At 42.3% G+C, this 19,039-nt stretch overlaps 1 protein-coding gene across 1 annotated transcript in view; it reads left to right on the forward strand.

Annotated features, from left to right (window-relative positions):
• LMNB1 (lamin B1) overlaps window positions 1–19,039 on the forward strand; it is a 97,203-nt gene that overhangs the window by 64,024 nt on the left and 14,140 nt on the right. The window contains exons 7-10 of the mRNA XM_030193570.1: window positions 2,520–2,745; window positions 5,508–5,612; window positions 11,807–11,926; window positions 12,067–12,171. Coding sequence (XP_030049430.1) covers window positions 2,520–2,745; window positions 5,508–5,612; window positions 11,807–11,926; window positions 12,067–12,171 — 556 coding nt within the window. The remainder of the gene's footprint in view (window positions 1–2,519; window positions 2,746–5,507; window positions 5,613–11,806; window positions 11,927–12,066; window positions 12,172–19,039) is intronic.

The raw sequence follows: 19,039 nt of genomic DNA on the forward strand, positions 1-19,039 counted from the left end.
TAACAGGTAACTGAAATATGGATCAATTATAACACTAAACATTTGTTTACTTTTTAAAAAGTACGTGGGAAGATCAGGACATATAGCTGCTCACAAGTTATCAAATGTAACTGTTTACAGGGCCTCAGCAAAGAGATCTGTCTCTCTCTTCTTGGCTAAGACTGGAGCAAAAGCCAGTATGCTCCAAATAAAATGAGCTTCTGGGCCAATCAGAGCCCAGAACAAGAACATTTCAAAAATATACTGCTTGCTTCCTGTTTGTGTGCTAAAACTAAAGAAAAGAACATTCGTTGCTCTGTAACAGCTTTATAGCCAAGAAACACCACCTGCTGGCCAAATATGAGAAATACACTTCAGGATATAATTAATGCAGGAAAATATCCAATACATTTTACAGGCTTAAAACACAGTTTCTTCACATAATCCTTTTACTATGGGACATTTTTACTTAGCATGGGAAGAGCAAGGTTCTCGGCAGAGTATGGGCAGAGAGTGTGCATGTACTGCACGATGTAGTTGGTGCATGGTAAGTAGCTTGCACTGTCAAATGTGCAGTTAATTCAAGTTCTCATACAGCCATCTGAATAGGTGGTGGTTAGGTGCATCCACGCTCATAGCTCTCTAAAGTAAGTTGTTTTAAGAGTGCTTGTCTGTGCGAAAACTACAGGAGGCATGCTGGACACCCCCCCCCCCCCCCCCCCCCCCCCCCAGCCATTGCTATATATCAGTGATGGCGAACCTATGGCATGCGTGCCAGAGAGGGCACACAGAGCCCTCTCTGTTGGCACGCACGCCATTGCCTCAGCCAGAGTCGCCTCCCAGTTCCAGGGTCCCCACTCCCCCTCCCCTCTCCCTTCCTCCGAGTTCCAGAGTCGTCCCCCCTCCCTTCCTTCGAGTTCCAGACCACCTCCCTCCCTCCGAATTTTAAGTCATCTCTTGACTTACCTTGTCAGGGACGGGTTACGGTGGCCAGCAGCAGTGCTAAAATGCGTGCAGGCTCGGCTCTTTCTCTCTCTCTCTCCTCTCTCTCTCTCTTTCTCTCTCTCTCTCTGGTCCCGCCCTCATTTCCTGTTTCTGCAAGGGCGGGACCAAAGCTTAGAGAGGGAGAAGGGCTGAGCCTGCACGCATTTTAGCGCTGCTGACGGCCGCCGTAACCCGTCCTCGACAAGGTAAGTCAAGAGATGACTTTTAAAATTTGGAGAGAGGGAGGGGGCCTGGAACTGGGTTGCTGTTTGGGCACTCGGTCTCTGAAAGGTTCGCCATCACTGCTATATATCCTTTGCACTTAAGGTGTATTGCTTCTGCCTATTAACCTGCGTTAAGTGCAAAACCATAATGCTTTTTAGTAAATATGCCCCTATTTCATTATTTTTGTGGTATATGTTTAGCTTTCAGATGCATTGTTTATAGTAGTATTCTGAAAGCTTATGTATTTAAAAGGTTTGTAAACTGTTTTCTTGGAAGAATAAATGTCTGAAGAAGTTTGTGCTCAAATAAAAGCAGTAAATGTAAATATCAGCACACACACAAAAACAGACTGGAATTGATGTCCGACCTAAGAGGTAAGGGAGATCTAGCATACATCTAACAAATAAAACTCGGCAAACTGTGCTAAACAATGTTTGTGTGTTGGATCTGTGAGTGCTTTCTGGTAGGGTTACCATATTTTGTCCTCTCAAGAGGACACATGCCATGCATGCCCCTTTTGCATTCTCACACCCTTACTTACTATCTACTGCCGTGGTGGTCTAGTGACCTCTTCGGGGCAGGAAAGAGCCCCCTCTTTTCTGCCCGGAGCTCTGTCCTTGCCCAGCATCCTGTTGCTGTGACGGTCTCGGGATTCAAAATGGCCACCGAGAGTTGAAGTCTCGCGAGGCCGCTTCAACTCTCGGTGGCCATTTTGAATCCCGAGACCGTCACAGCAACAGGATGAAGTACTTTATGATGACTGAATAGTACACATAGAGGCATATTTTCAAAGCACTTAGCCTTCCAAAGTTCCATAGGTTTCTATGGAACTTTGGAAGGCTAAGTGCTTTGAAAATATGCCTCGTATGAACGCTATGCCGATAGGGATGTATAAGCACGGAAAAGCCCACTAAATCTAGTGTATCTAAATACAGAAACAGAGAACCATGTGGTACACATACACACTATCAGGAAAGCTACTATATAAGCTTTAAAAAAAAAAAAAAAAAGACATCCTGAAGAATTAAAACAACAAAATATTACATACACAGGTATGTGAAGACCCTTGTATTATTTGACCGGATAAATTAGACTGTGTCTCTTAAAATAGGATTTCTGTACATGCATGCTAAATAACCATACACCCTTCATTCAGAGTATTTATCACCAGTCTACAGGTCAGCACTTAAAGTGGTGAATACTGAAGACAAATTCAGTTGGTGATGCTTTGAGCCATTCCCTGAGGTTATAGAATATATGGGGCTTCATGAATGTAAACTAATACCATGTGTAGTAGGTACTGTGTAATTGGTTTATTCCCTTGCTTTTAGGCTGAAGCTCTCCCCCAGCCCTGCTTCCCGGGTGACAGTGTCACGTGCCTCCTCAAGTCGCAGTGTGCGTACTGCCAGAGGCAAAAGGAAGAGAGTCGATGTGGAAGAGTCTGAGGCTAGCAGCAGCATCAGTATCTCCCACTCAGCTTCAGCAACTGGGAACGTTTCTATTGAGGAAATAGACGTAGATGGAAAATTCATCCGCTTGAAGAACAGTTCGGAACAGGTACTGTAGAATGTATCCCTGGAGCAAGGTAGGCTAGTGGGGCAATCAAGCTGCAGGTGGGAGGAATAAGACATGCAAAAGACAGGAAAACCTTATGAAATTGGAAGACTGGGCATACAAATGGCAGATGAAGTTTGATGTGGACAAATGCAAGGTGATGCACATTGGAAAGAATAATCCGAACCATAGTTACCTGATGCAAGGGTCCACCTTGGGGAGTCAGCGCTCAAGAAAGATCTGGGTGTCATTGTAAATAATACACCAAAATCTTCTGCTAAGAGTGCGGCGGCTGCCAAAAAAGCAAACAGGATGCTAGGAATTATTAGGAAAGGGATGGTGAGCAAGACCGCCTTTGTATTGCTCCTGATGCGTCCACACCTTGAGTATTGCATTCAGTTCTGGTTGCCATATGTCAAAAAGATATAGCGGAATTCGAAAAGGTTCAAAGAAGAGCTACCAAAATGATAAAGGGGATGGAACTCCTCTCGTATGAGGAAAGGCTAAAAAGGTTAGGGCTCTTCAGCTTGGAAAAGAGACGGATGAGGGGAGATATGATTGAGGTCTACAAAATCCTGAGTGGTATAGAATGAGTAAATCAAATTTTTTTTTTAATTGTTCCAAAGTACAAAGACTAGGGGACACTCGAGGAAGTTACACGGAAATACTTTTAAAACGAATAGTAGGAATTTTTTTCACTCAATGAATAGTTAAGCTCTGGGACTCTTTGCCGGAGGATGTGGTAACAGCAGTTAGCATTTCTGGGTGTAAAAAAGGTTTGGACAAATTCCTGGAGGAAAAGTCCATAGTCTGCTATTGAGACAGACCTGGGAAGCAACTGCTTGCCCACAGTTTGGGTTTCTGCCAGGTACTTGTGACCTGGCTTGGCCACTGTTTGGAAAACAGGATACTGGGCTAGATAGACCATTGGTCTGACCCAGTATGGCTACTCTTATGTGGAACCTCAATATTTACATTTCCCTTAAGAGAAAAATGTGGCTGTCAAAAGTGCCTCATGTAAGGGTAACTATATGCAATTGTCCACATTAGGGAAAAGAAACGCATGCTGTATTTTGCTTTGAAAATTAGCCCAGCCACATTTTTCTCTTAAGGGAAATGTAAATATTGAGGTTCCAGTTTGGCAGCAAACACATGACTCCTTAAAGAAGGTGGTCTCTAGTGCAGTGATTTTCAACCCAGTACTCAGGTACCACCTGGCCAGTTGGGTTTTCAAGGTTTCCACAATGAATATGCATGAGATGTATTAGTATGCACTTCCTCCATTGCATGCAAATAACCACAATGAATATGCATGAGAGCTATCCTGAAAACCTAATCAGCCAGGTGGTCCCTGAGGACTGGGTTAAAATCACTAGTCTACATCTTCAGCAGAATATAGCAGTATGTGCTCAGCTTTCAGAACTTGAGGTGGGGAGATTGGGGGAGGGCAGGGGCGGCCTGTGGAAAGGGTGAGGGGCTATGTGCATTGTAGGACCTCATTTACGCAAGTCAGTAAGAAACCAAAAAACAAGGGAGAAGTGTGTGAAAGAATCGCTCAATGGCAGGGCTGACCCAAGAGAAGAGGAGGTTGGGAATAGAAAATGCAAGAACTGCAGAGGAGATAATAGAAAATAGCCTATTCTGGTTTAAATGAACTGAAATGTCACTCAGATGTGCAGTAGGTCCATATAAAAATAAATAAATAAAATATAAAAACCATGCAGCACACTAGGTATTAAGTGATGAAGCGTAATCCTCACAGGACTTGGTTCACTACCTTTCCAGCCAAGCTAAGGAACTCACTCCAATGTAGTAATAGATGATGGCAGAAAGGCACATTGGTCCATCCTGTCTGCTGAGTTATTCTCTCCACAGAGCAAAGGTGTATCCTAGCTGCACATGCTTGACCACTTGTGTGATTCTCTGCTTATTCAGGACAGTGTCGGTCATCTTCTCATTTTGTACTCCTCCATCATGGATAGAAGAATAAGCGAGATCCCCTGTGTAATTCACATCCAGCACCCTTCCATTCCCAGGTCTAACCACAAGGATTTCTAATGATCTAAACAGCTTCTAGTACTAGCATGGCCACTGCCTGATCAGCTAGCCTCATAAGTCTCCTGCCTAGCCTGCCAGACAAAAGCTATGTGAGTACCTGTGCTTCCGATAGGATTTCTGGAGATTAATTTTCACTCACGTGGCTGCCACCACAGAACTTCAGTTGGATAAATTGTTGATTTAAAGTTATACCCGCTTTGTATGCATTTTTATATAATTTATGATTTTTATTATCTAGTGGCTGAATTTTGATGTTGAATGGATAACTTAGGCCGTGCCCAGCCCAAATCTGCCAACAAACGCAGAAGTAGCAGGTCAATATCTAACATAAGATTGTATGAACAGCCATTATTTGGTGCTATATAGCGGAGGGAGTTGTAATTACATATTTTACTTCCTTTTTATGATTCTTTAACAATTTTACTGTGTAGTACATAATGGTGAATGAGATATATAACCAGTGAGAGAAGTAAACCCTAATGGGAGCCATAAATCAGAAAGCACTGCAAACAGCTTTAATTTTGTTTTAATTCGTGGAAATATTTTCCTCTTCTTCTCTCTTTCTTACTTTGAAGTAACTGCTTTGCATGATGCCGCAAAAGCAGAGAACTTTACCTACTAACAGCAGCACTTGCTCTGAACTCTCTTGTGCCTAATTATACCAGCTTTTTAAAAAAACTATTCTTGGCTTTCTTGTTTCTCTACAGGATCAACCCTTAGGGGGCTGGGAAATGACCAGGAAGATTGGAGAGACTTCTGTGAATTATAAATTTACCTCACGATATGTGCTGAAGGCAGGCCAGACCGTCACGGTACGTAGGGTGCTTGTGCAGATGAGCACTTGGTGGGTGTGGAGCTGATTTGTCTCTTAGAACCTTATTGCTGTGGTATGTAGAATGATTGATTTGTGCCTTTGAAAACTTTTAAACCAGAACAGCTGAGTAACGGCCAAAGAAAACCATGCAAAAAAGGTTCAGTTGGTAGTCTGAATTGTCAAGGATCATAATAATGACTGCTGTTTTGTGACTTTTGCAGTGAGCCTTCGTAATAGTTTTTGTTTTGCCTTTTTTTTTTTTTTTTGTCTGCTGCTGTTTTATGGAAAGGAGAGTGTTTTTTTTTTCATTTATTATAATTTATATTCTGCCCTTATCCAGAGTGGAGCTCAAACATACTACTACTACTATTTAGCATTTCTATAGCGCTACAAGGCGTACGCAGCGCTGCACAAACATAGACGAAAGACTGTCCCTGCTCAAAGAGCTTACAATCTAACAGACAAAAAATAAAGTAATCAAATCAATTAATGTGTACAGGAAGGAGGAGAGGAGGGTAGGTGGAGGCGAGTGGTTACGAGTCAAAAGCAATGTTAAAGAGGTGGGCTTTCAGTCTAGATTTAAAGGTGGCCAAGGATGGGGCAAGACGTAGGGGCTCAGGAAGTTTATTCCAGGCGTAGGGTGCAGCGAGACAGAAGGCGCAAAGTCTGGAGTTGGCAGTAGTGGAGAAGGAAACAGATAAGAAGGATTTATCCATGGAGCGGAGTGTACTGTAACCACTGTAAGTGCCATATAAGCCAGTAGAAGATAATTTTATACCACTCAACATTCAAGAAAGCCAGAGAGTGTACAGTCACTGTAACCCATAGCACTAGGCTGCCTGTGCTAACAAATGCTGCTTCAGTAATTTTTTTAAACACTGCAAAGTTCTTCTTGTTCCATTCAGCAGGTCCTGCCACAGAAAAAATGCTACTCCTTGTATGTTCAGGCTGAAAAAGCCAAAGCTCTGGCACTTCCAGCATGCAGGAAGCCTCTGAGTGAAGCACTCGTTAATCAGTCTTTACCAATGCAGATGTTGTCAAATATTGAGATGACTCCTGAAATATAAGCTCTGATGACAGCAACTTAAACCTAATAATGCAGCGTATGCACGGCTTCAACCATTTGTTTCTAGTGGGTCATAGCCAATAAATTTCTATCATTTGGAAAAGATAAAAAGTAGTTTGAATTTTATAATACAGAATGTTAAGCATTTTTGAGTCATTTGTTTTTTTAAACGGTGATCTTCACCCTTTATGAATCCGAGACCCACCATGTTTTAAGTTTGCATTTAGTAACTATTATCCAGTTAGTGTATAAATAAATGCAACACTAAAAAGTGTCTACAGTTCATAAATTTCATTGCTTAGTAGTTAAACCTCGATCAACTTACTCCTACTTTAGTATGGAGCCACTTTAATTTTAACTTCTATATTGAGGACACACACACTCGTCTATATATCCATACATTATTCAGCCTTTGCAAGGAGTAATGTAATACTGCATTCTATCATACCTTCCCTCCCAGTGACATATTCTCTCCTGCTTCTTCCTCTCTTATCCCTCCCTTTAATGCATCTATGTTTGTAACACTTTTTAAAACATGAAACTTGAGTTAAAAACTCAAATTTTGATGGGACACTTAGACTCCTTATGAACTTGGACAAATTACTTGACCCTCCATTGCCTCAGGTACAAACTTAGATTGTAAGCTTTCCAGGGACAGGAAAATACCTACTGTACTTGAATATAGTTTGCCTTGAGTTACTACTGAAAAGGGCATGGGCTAAATCTAAACATTCCCTTGCCCCTCACCGTGTTACTTTAGTGTGTCAGTCTTTTTCATGGAGTCTCCAGTTATGTTTACTATGAATGAACGCTCACAGAGATGCTCAGTTATAATAAGCATCAGTCTTGGGAATGGAATCAAGATAGTGATGGTTGTTGTACTGGAAGCACTGTCATCTACTGGACATTTCCCCCCCTTTTCCTCAATGAGCCAAGAGGAAGAGTGAGCAACAGAGGAGTTTTCCCTTGTTGCAGATGAGCTGCCCAAATTGATTTCTCAGCTGTTGTGGGAGTAGCGTGATTTCAGGGCCTCATCTTGCTGCTGGGTGTGGGTTGGAAGAGCCAATCTGACTTGAGGCAGAGATGTTTGACCTCGACTTGCTTACTTGGGGACACATTTGTATCCCTTCTGTTGAAGTAGTTGTGGGTAGTGCATATTGGAGGAGCTTGAATGGGACAGTGAAGTCACTGAATACTACATAAGAGAGAGGTGCTGAATTTAGCCTTAGAATTGTTCCAATTATGGTGGGGCAGCCTTTGACAAGGCTGACTTAACCATTGGACCAGGTGAGGCACTGTCTTGGGGTGCCAGCAATAAAGGGAACCAAAATTCTGGCATCCACTGGAAAAAAACCTCCATCCCTCTCTGTGTGTCTGGTGGCTCTCCCTCCTTTCTCTCCAACTCTGCCCTCTCCCCCACCCCTCCATGGGTCCAACCTCTCTTCCCTGACTTCTCATGGTCTTTCAAACTTGGCCTGAGTTGCTGGTAGGAGCAGTGATAAAGGTAGGTTGCCTTGGGTCTTCCTTCTGCCGCATCCCACCTACTCTGATGCAATTTCCTGTGGGTGGGATGTGGCAGAGAGAAGACCTGAAGCAGGCCAGAGGCAGACTGTCTTATTGCTCCTTACGGCAACTTTGCAGGACTATGAGTGGGGGACAGGGAGAAGATGGAGCAATGCTTGACCTCTAGAGGGGGTTGTGGGGTAACATGCTTGGATCTACAGGGAGGTGTAGGGGGAGGGAAGGGAAATACTGAATCACAGAGAGCTAATGACAGGAGGTGCCAATGTGGTTGGAGAGGGATGCTACTGATTTTTGAGGGGGGGGGGGGGAGGTTTGCACCAAAGGAAGTTGACTCGAGGCGCAACCAGCAATCATCCATTGAGCCAGCCTTAGTCTTTGAGCCTTTTTGTGAGATATCTGGAAGAAAATCCTATGAATTTGGGGAGTTCAGTGTTGCAGTGGCTAGAGGTGGTAACATTGTATTGAATATGGATTGCTATAGTATTGCTGGAGTGAACTGTTTCTACTAGACTGAATAATTCTGAGCAGACTTAAGGATCTTTTGGATATAGTAGAGGTTTTGGAATCTGGACCCAGAAGAGAAAAGTAGACCTTATAGATGTGGGTACTATAACTTTGCTGTTTGTAGTATCTAGGCTGGTTAGGAAAATCAGATGCTTCCCCCTTAGGTGGAATTATTGTAAAAAAATGAATCTAGGCATTGGAATTTTTAAGCTTTGAACTTCTCCACGGACCTACTGCCGGATTCTGTAGAGGGGGATGGGATTTCATATACCACCTTTTCTGTAGGTATAATCAAAGTGGTTTGCATATTATGTAGAAGTAATTATTTTGTACCTGAGGCAATGGAGGGTTAAGTGACTTGCCCAGAGTCAAGGAGATGCAGTGGGATTTGAACCTGGTTCCCAGGCTCTGCACTATCCATTAGGTGATAACAATCCAATAACGGTATTAACAAGCATTTAATTGGCAGCTACTATGAGTTACATGTAGTTGTGCTCTATGCCCTATGCTATAACGTGTGCCTAAAGTTTTATAATGTGTAGCTCCAAAGGGGGCATGTCTATTGGAGGGGTATGGGCAGGTCAGGGGAGTTTGCAGAAACTGGATGCATGAGAAGTTACACCTACCTTTTTGCAGATGTAAATGCTGATGGCCAAAGTTAGGCATGAAATGCGTGCTAAGCCAGTATTCTGTAAAAGTAGTTTGGAGTACTAGTTTAGCACAGATTATCCTGGTGTCTAACTCTGGGCACCACTTATTGAACCTGTACCCTAGTGACTAATTCAAGAGAGATGTTTAAGAAATACCTAGGTTAGGCCCCCCAAAATACTCTTGAGGTGATGCCCTCCCCTCCCCCAATAATCCTGTTTTGTTTGCATCTAAGACGCTCTGAAAAGAGGGAAGTTTAGCTGACATTTCATAGGTCTCAGCTGATAGTTTTTATGACGTAGCTGCCATAGAAGGAATTGGCTCAGCTGAAATATTGGGGTCTACCCCACTAGTTTCCTTTTTATTGTTTGTTTTTTTTTCAATTGGACAAAACATAAGTAATGCCATACTGGGAAAAGACCAAGGGTCCATCGAGCCCAGCATCCTGTCCACGACAGCGGCCAATCCGGGCCAAGGGCACCTGGCAAGCTTCCCAAACGTACAAACATTCTATACATGTTATTCCTGGAATTGTGGATTTTTCCCAAGTCCATTTAGTAGCGGTTTATGGACTTGTCCTTTAGGTAACCGTCCAACCCCTTTTTAAACTCTGCTAAGCTAACCGCCTTTACCACTTTCTCCGGCAACGAATTCCAGAGTTTAATTATACGTTGGGTGAAGAAAAATTTTCTCCGATTTGTTTTAAATTTACTACACTGTAGTTTCATCGCATGCCCCCTAGTCCTAGTATTTTTGGAAAGCGTGAACAGACGCTTCACATCCACCTGTTCTACTCCACTCATTATTTTATATACCTCTATCATGTCTCCCCTCAGCCGTCTCTTCTCCAAGCTGAATAGCCCTAGCCTCCTTAATCTTTCTTCATAGGGAAGTCGTCCCATCCCCGCTATCATTTTAGTCTCCCTTCTCTGCACCTTTTCCAATTCTACTATATCTTTCTTGAGATGCGGCGACCAGAATTGAACACAATACTCAAGGTGCGGTCGCACCATGGAGCGATACAATGGCATTATAACATCCTCACACCTGTTTTCCATACCTTTCCTAATAATACCCAACATTCTATTCGCTTTCCTAGCCGCAGCAGCACACTGAGCAGAAGGTTATCGACGACGACACCCAGATCCCTTTCTTGGTCCGTAACTCCTAACGTGGAACCTTGCATGACGTAGCTATAATTCGGGTTCTTTTTTCCCACATGCATCACCTTGCACTTGCTCACATTAAACGTCATCTGCCATTTAGCCGCCCAGTCTCCCAGTTTCGTAAGGTCCTCTTGTAATTTTTCACAATCCTGTCGCGATTTAACAACTTTGAATAACTTTGTGTCATCAGCAAATTTAATTACCTCGCTAGTTACTCCCATCTCTAAATCATTTATAAATATATTAACAATATTTTGAGACTTAATTTCTTACCCATAATGTTTTGTTTATGGGTCAGAAGCTATGATTCTTTTTCCTGATTTCAGTAGGGAGACTCAAAACAGGCATCACCAATTTTCTGGTTTTGTGCTTTCAAATTGCTGCCTTGGGTGGGGAGGGGGATGGAGAATTTTTTTTCTTGTTAATGCTTGATTAAATTAAACAGTATGAGAGATCCTAAATGTGATTTCCTTGACAAACTTTGATTTATTGTCTAGATGGTAGCTCCCCTACTGTATATCTGTCCTGAGCTGTTCCAAGTGTGGTTTAGTTCAGAGATGCACAGTACAACCTGAATAGCAACTCTTGGGTTTATATAATTCTGAGATGTGTGTTTCCTTATTTGTATATAAAAATCTTCCAATTTCTGGTATCTTTCCATGCTATTTATGGGGTTTGATAGAGGGTAGTTAACATAATTCTTGTTCCCCTCCCCCCTTTCAGCATTGTTTTCATTATAACTACCCTAATTGCGATACAAGTATGTTATTTGCACTGTGTAATACTGGAATAATTTCATAAAAGAAAAAAAAGTATCAATTTCTCTGGTTCACGCTGTTAGTGCCAGCAAGACAGATGTTGGTCTGTTTTTGTAAAGGTAGGCAGCTCCAGCTGTTCCTTGATGGTAGGAATTGAAAGGTTGTGGGTGAAGGAGCAGCTGGCAGCAGAGAAATGGAGGGAAAGGCAATCTCTTTCCATTTGGCGCCCCTTCTCACTTTGCTTTTTTCTCCATGCTTTTTCTCCTTTTTGCCATTCAGCTATATTAACTGTTGAACTATTTCTTCATTTGTAAAATAAAGTTGAGAGAGAGCTTGAGAATTCAGAAGCTGACCCAATGATTACTGCTGCTCTGCTCTGTGCTGTGCTGTGATGCTAATGTTCCCTTGTGGCTTCTTTCCTCCTTCCTAGATAGGGATATGTTTAGATGGCAAGAAGTCAGTTCATAGTTAAGCTTTCCTACAACCGTAATTTTATAATTCGTATCTCATTCTTTTTCTAAACCAGATCTGGGCTGCTAATGCTGGAGTGACCGCCAGTCCCCCCTCTGACCTCATCTGGAAAAACCAGAACTCCTGGGGCACTGGTGAGGATGTGAGAGTTACACTGAAAAACTCTCAGGGAGAGGTAAGGATGTGTAAATTTGGGTTTGGTCTGGGGTGTGTATGTGTTGTGTGTGTATATGTATAGTTTCTTAATTCTCCAGACTTAGGAGAACTAACGTGAAAACAACTGATACGTTACTGGAGGTGATCTGTCTGTTTCAGGAAGTTGCTCAGAGAACCACTGTCTTTCAAACAACCCTTCCTGAGGAGGAGGCTGAGGAAGAGGAACCAGCAGAATCTATTGAGGAGCACTTTCGCTATCAGCCGGTAGTATGGTGTCCTGTTCAATGAAGTCTAGCATGGCTTGCATGTTTCTAGATTACATATACACTTTTTACTTTGTACATATCTGTAAATTGTCCTTCCTACATACCGTATTTTTCGGACTATAAGACACACTTTTTTCCCCCAAAATTTGGGAGGAAAATGGGGGGTGCGTCTTATAGTCCGAAGGTAGCGTTTTCGGACCTCCGTTCCAGTACTTACATGATTCCATGTGCCCTGGTGGTCTAGTGACGTCGGGGCAGGAAAGAGCCCCCTCTTTCCTGCCCATCGCGCTGCTCTCCGTGCTCCTCAATGCTTTCTGACGGTCTCGGCGAGATTCAAAATGGCCGCCGAGAATCTTGGCAGCCATTTTGAATATCGCCGAGACCATCAGAAAGCATTGAGAAGCACGGAGAGCAGCGCGATGGGCAGGAAAGAGGGGGCTCTTTCCTGCCCCGACGTCACTAGACCACCAGGGCACATGGAATCATGTAAGTACTGGAACGGAGGTCCGAAACCCGGACAAGACGCACCGGAGCAGAGCACCTAGGTTTTAGAGGAGGGAAAGAGGAAAATTTTTTTTTTCCTCTTTCCCTCCTCTAAAACCTAGGTGCGTCTTATGGTCCGGTGCGTCTTATAGTCCGAAAAATACGGTAAGTACATAAGTATTGCCATACTGGGAAAGACCAAAAGGTCCATCAAGCCCAGCATCCTGTTTCCAACAGTGGCCAATCCAGGTTACAAATACCTGGCAAGATCCCCAAAAAGTACAAAACATTTTATACTGCTTATCCCAGAAATAGTGGATTTTGCCCCCAAACCATCCAAACCTTTTTTTAAACTCCGCTAAGCTAACCGCCTTTACCACATTCTCTGGCAACGAATTCCAGAGTTTAATTACACGTTGAGTGAAGAAACATTTTCTGAGTTGTTTTAAATTTACTACGTTGTAGCATCATCGCATGCCTCCTAGTATTTTTGGAAAGCGTAAACAGACGCTTCACATCTACCCGTTCAACTCCACTCATTATTTTATAGACCTCTTTATCATATCTCCCCTCAGCCGCCTTTTCTCCAAGCTGAAGAGCCCTAGCCGCTTTAGCCTTTCCTCATAGGGAAGTCGTCCCATCCCCTTTATCATTTTCGTTGCCCGTCAGCCAGTGATGATGCAGGATTCTCTGCCTCAGAGTGAAGGCATTTTTGTAGATAAAACACATCTTTTAGGCAGCATCTGGCATAGATCTGTTGTTTTTTTTTTTAAACACAATTACGTATTTTATTTCTTAATGCACTGCTGAGATGCATATGAGTCTGCATCAATTAGTTTTCTCTTCCACTTCCCCATCTATAGATTACTAAAGGCAGGTTTTCAGTGTTGGAGGAGTCCCTTTTTAAACTATGTGTTGTCGGCTGCAATTTTGTGACCTCCTTAGGCCTTCTGTGACCTTGGTCAAATTTTGCAGCTTTTGAGTGACAGTAGATGGGAAACTTTCATCCAGACATTGGGAGGGCTGATAAATATTCTCAGCTTACTAGTAACAATATATTTCTCTAGGAGCCCAGCTTTAGGGCAGTGGTCCTCAAACCTGGTCCTGGAGGCACCCCAGCCAGTCAGGTTTTCAGGATATCCACAATGAATATTTGAGAGAGATTTGCATTCAGTGGAGGCAGTGCATGCAGATCTCTCATGTTATATTCATTGTGGTTATTTATTTATTTATTTTATTTATTTATTTATTTATTTATTTATTTATTTATTTATTTATTTTTGACCTTTATATCCCACATTATCCCAAACAAGTTTGAGTTCAATGTGGCTTACAATAAACAGTATAGGATACATAACAAAGAATAATTCATAAGACAGTTATTTGTTGTAAGAATCCAATTTTATTCTGAAAATCTGACTGACTGGGGTGCCTCCAGGACCAGGTCTGGAAACCACTGCTTTAGGTGTTAAATGTTCAGGAATTATTTCCATTTCATTGACAGTTTCTCCTAGTGCATGGCAGTATAGTGAGAGAGCACTGATAGGACCATAATTAAAAAAAAAACCAAAAAAACTAGACAATCTAGATTACTGTAATGGAAAAAGCAGCTTGAGGTGAGGCCATTTCATGCATAATTTATACATGCAAGCAAACCTGATCTACTTTGTTCAGAGGAGCTGATGGAAAAGTGACAACGGTAGAATCATAGATTCCGTGTGTTGCTCCTGTTTGATGAAAGTCAGTGGAGGATCTATTTTCTTGAGATAAAGCTTTCCTTCAGGAATATCATGTCTTCACTGTAATAGGCATCCACACTGTTTTTTACTTTTCTTGTAAACTGGGGCACCTTGACTCAAATGAAACTATGGGAATTAAGAGAATTACTCAAATGTATCACTGTCCTCAACAATCTTCAAACAGAGATAGGGTGCGAGCTCAGTTAGTGAGGGGAGCTGTAAATCAGGAGAGTTGTTCAGACCTGTCTGCCCATGACTTGTCTTTTACAGCCTCAGACAAGCCAAGCTAGCTTATCACCCTGTGCCTTTTGGACCCAACTGAATTTGATATTAATATTAATATACTGACCCTTTTTTTACATATTAATGTTTTTTTTTTTTTTTTTAACCACTGTATCATGGGCGTAGCCAGACACCATTTGGGAGGTCCGGAGCCCAAAGTGGGGGGGGGGGGGGGGGGGACAATTTGGGCCATCTCCCTGCCGAAACCCCACATACCTTGGCTAGTGGGGGTCCCCAACCCCTGCCAGCTGGTCTTCTAGCGCAGTTCTCTGCGCATTGTCTGCTCTGCTTCCTCTCACTTCGCAGGCGTACTTGGTTTTAGTGAAACTGAGTGTGCTCGAGGTATTGCGCATGTTTCACTAAAACCAAGCATGCACATGATATGAGAAGACGCAGAGAACAGTGCTGGGGACAGGCTTCAGCTGGCGGGGGTTGGGCACCCCTGCCAGCTGAACCAGGGGTCTCTGATCAAATTTTGGTGGGGGGGGGGAGGGGTCGCCCAGTCCCTCTAGCTATGCCACTGCTGTGTATGTTTTAAGTTGTAAGCCACAGAGCACAATTTGGATTGTGTGGGTTATAAGTATTTAAAATAAATAAAATGTTTTAAAAAGCAAACAAAAAAAAAACTGATCAGCAGTTCTGGTACCTGATTTGTGTGATGGTTTCCAGAGGTGGCAGTATGCATGTTTTTGAAGTGTGGGGTACAGTTTGGGTAAAAGGTTCTATATAACTTGAGACACTGTTCAGCACTGGTAATATATCATAAGTACATAAGTATTGCCATACTGGGAAAGACCAAAGGTCCATCAAGCCCAGCATCCTGTTTCCAACAGTGGCCAATCCAGGTTACAAATACCTGGCAAGATCCCAAAAAAGTACAAAACATTTTATACTGCTTTTCCCAAAAATAGTGGATTTCCCCAAGTCCATTTAATAATGGTCTATGGATTTTTCCTTTAGGAAGCCGTCCAAACCTTTTTTAAACTCCGCTAAGCTAACCGCCTTTACCACATTCTCTGGCAACGAATTCCAGAGTTTAATTACACGTTGAGTGAAGAAAACTTTTCTCCGATTCGTTTTAAATTTACTACATTGTAGCTTCATCGCATGCCCCCCTAGTCCTAGTATTTTTGGAAAGCGTAAATAGACGCTTCACATCTACCCGTTCCAACTCCGCTCATTATTTTATAGACCTCTATCATATCTCCCCTCAGCCACCTTTTCTCCAAGCTGAAGAGCCCTAGCCGCTTTAGCCTTTTTTCGTAGGGAATTCGTTCCATCCCCTTTATCATTTTCGTTGCCCTTCTCTGCACCTTTTCTAATTCCACTATATCTTTTTTGAGATGGGGCAACCAGAATTGAACACAATATTCAAGGTGTGGTCGCATCATGGAGTGATACAAAGGCATTATAACATCCTCATTTTTGTTTTCCATTCCTTTCCTAATAATACATTTCTTAGCCGCAGAAGGTTTCAACGTATCATCGACGACGACACCTAGATCCCTTTCTTGGTCCGTGACTCCTAACGTGGAACCTTGCATGACGTAGCTAGAGTTCGGGTTCCTCTTTCCCACATGCATTACTTTGCACTTGCTCACATTAAATGTCATCTGCCACATTTATGCACGTCTGATGGGACTGTCCAAAGGTTCAAGAGTATTGGGCCCAGGTAGTACTAATAGTCTACACGATAATTAAGGTGGAGTACCCAGGCTGGGCAGAACACTACCTGCTTCATCTCAGACCCCCGAAAATGCAGGCACACTTGCACAAATTGGCTATCCAATGCTTTGTGGCAGCAAAAATTGCACTGGCCCAGGTGTGGAAGCAGAAAGAAACACCAGCACTTCAGATGGTAGGTCGTAAAGTGGACTTTATTTATCAGATGTCAAAACTAACGGCCATGAGAAGGGGACAGGTCACGATCTTTCAGAAAGTGTGGCAACCATATGAACTTGTAAGAGAAGGACTAATATCATCACCATAGTGCTAGAGGGATGGGGGGGTGGGAGAGGGTGGGTGGGGGGATATATGACTGAGCTATCAAAACAATGTTAAGCTATGCATTTGAATGATGTATGAAAAGTTATAGATATGGTTTGTATTATAAAAATTTCAATAAAAATAACTTTAAAAAATGTCATCTGCCATTTAGACGCCCAGTCTCGTAAGGTGCTCTTGTAATTTTTCACAATCCTCCCGCGATTTAAGGACTTTGAATAACTTTGTGTCATCAGCAAATTTAATTACCTCACTAGTTACTCCCATCTCTAGGCCATTTATAAATATGATAAAAGCAGCAGTCCCAGCACAGACCCCTGGGGAACCCCACCAATTACCCTTCTCCATTGAGTATACTGACCATTTAACCCTACTCTCTGTTTTCTATCTTTTAACCAGTTTTTAATCCACAATAGAACACTACATCCTTATCCCATGACTCTCCAATTTCCTCTGGCGTCTTTCATGAGGTACTTTGTCAAATGCCTTCTGAAAATCCAGATACACAATATCAACTGGCTCACCTTTATCCACATGTTTGTTCACCCCTTCAAAGAAATGTAGTAGATTGATGAGGCAAGATTCCCCTTCACTAAATCCATGTTGACTTTGTCTCATTAATCCATGCTTTTGAATATGCTCTGTAATTTTGTTCTTAATAGTCTCTACCATTTTGCCCGGCACCGGCATCAGACTCGCCATTCTATAATTTCCTGGATCGCCTCTGGAACCTTTTCTAAAAATCGGCGTTACATTAGCCACCCTCCAATCTTCCAGTACCACGCTTGATTTTAAGGATAAATTACATATTACTAACAATAGCTCTGCAAGCTCATTTTTCAATTCTATCAGTACTCTGCGATGAATACCATCTGGTCCAGGAGATTTGCTACTCTTCAGTTTGTAGAACTGCCCCATTACATCGTCCAGGTTTATAGAGAATTCATTGTTTTACCGACTCATCAGCTTTGAATACCATTTCCAGCACTGGTAGCCCACCCAAATCTTCCTCGGTGAAGACCGAAGCAAAGAATTCATTTAATATCTCCGCTATGGCTTTGTCTTCCTTGATTGCCCCTTTTACTCCTCGGTCATCTAGCGGTCCAACCGATTCTTTTGCCGGCTTCCTGCTTTTAATATACCTAAAAAAATTTTTTTTACTATGTGTTTTTGCCTCCAACACAATCTTTTTTTTCAAAGTCCCTCTTAGCCTTCCTTATCAGCGCTATCGCAAATTGTGCGCTTCAAATATATTATAGTTATGCATCCTGCATATATACATAGTTCTCAAAGTGGAAAAGAAAGTGTGTGTGTGTTTGAGGGGGGAGGGGGAAGCGGTTCTTCATATCCTAGTATTCAGGGACTTCATTTCTCTTCTCCTGTTAATCCTCCTTTTCAGTTCCTCTTCTGGGATCACATAAGGAAGCAGGTAGTGTAGGGCCTTAGTGTGTTTGCAGTCCCCACAGTTGCCCTTCCCACCTGTTTGCTCTCTAGAAGTGTGTGATGGTGGATGGGGTGGTTTAGTTAGCACTGTGTACTTGTGTTGCCCCCAACTAGTGCTTTTGGATCTGCGTGACTAGTTGTGGAAGCAGCAATTTAGCTAGAAGACTTCCCAAACTTCTCAAGCCTTGATGCAGAAGGAACAGTGGGTGTTTTAGCGCCATTGGGGTATTTGAAATTACTGATATACCTTCTGCTGCATGTGGCATAGGGTTGATTTCCTCAGTTGGATGCCCTTCTCCATTTTCTTCTTGTTGCTCTTCCATTCTCTCCTGAATTTGACTCCTATATCAATATGATTTCCTGTGAGTGGAGACTGGATCTAGTCCAAATGCAGTTGACCCCTTGATATTTTTGCCCTATTTGAATTAAGCAGGGGATTAAAGCTTGGGAATCCTATAACCTTTTCTGAAAAATGACAGAGGAGCTTTAATTCAAATGCCACATCCTCTGTACAAAGGTGGTGTCATCTCAAGTTCACCTAGATCAAACAGTATTCTTAATGGTTCTGAGATAATCTTCCCAGAAAGACTACCAAGTCTCAAACTTTTTGAGTATAGATAAATTTCTACTACATTCAAAAATCTAGACAGGACTAATTCACTTCATTCCACAAACTGTATCACTTGTTTTTCCTTTTCTTTTTTTATTTTTAAATCTTTAGTCTTAAGTTTTATAACCAGTACAATACAAAAAAGTAAAACCCCAACAGTAGAATTCCACAAAAGGAAAACCTGCTAATTTTAAGTCTTGCTGGATCAGCCCAGTACCCCAGTCTGGACTGCCTGCTAACACATGTGGCATCACTGCAATAAGACTTTCCTTAATACTGCTGGTTTTGTTCAGTTTCTAGTTTTG

The sequence above is a fragment of the Microcaecilia unicolor genome, chromosome 2 (assembly GCF_901765095.1).
Source record: "Microcaecilia unicolor chromosome 2, aMicUni1.1, whole genome shotgun sequence".
Classification (NCBI taxonomy): domain Eukaryota; kingdom Metazoa; phylum Chordata; class Amphibia; order Gymnophiona; family Siphonopidae; genus Microcaecilia; species Microcaecilia unicolor.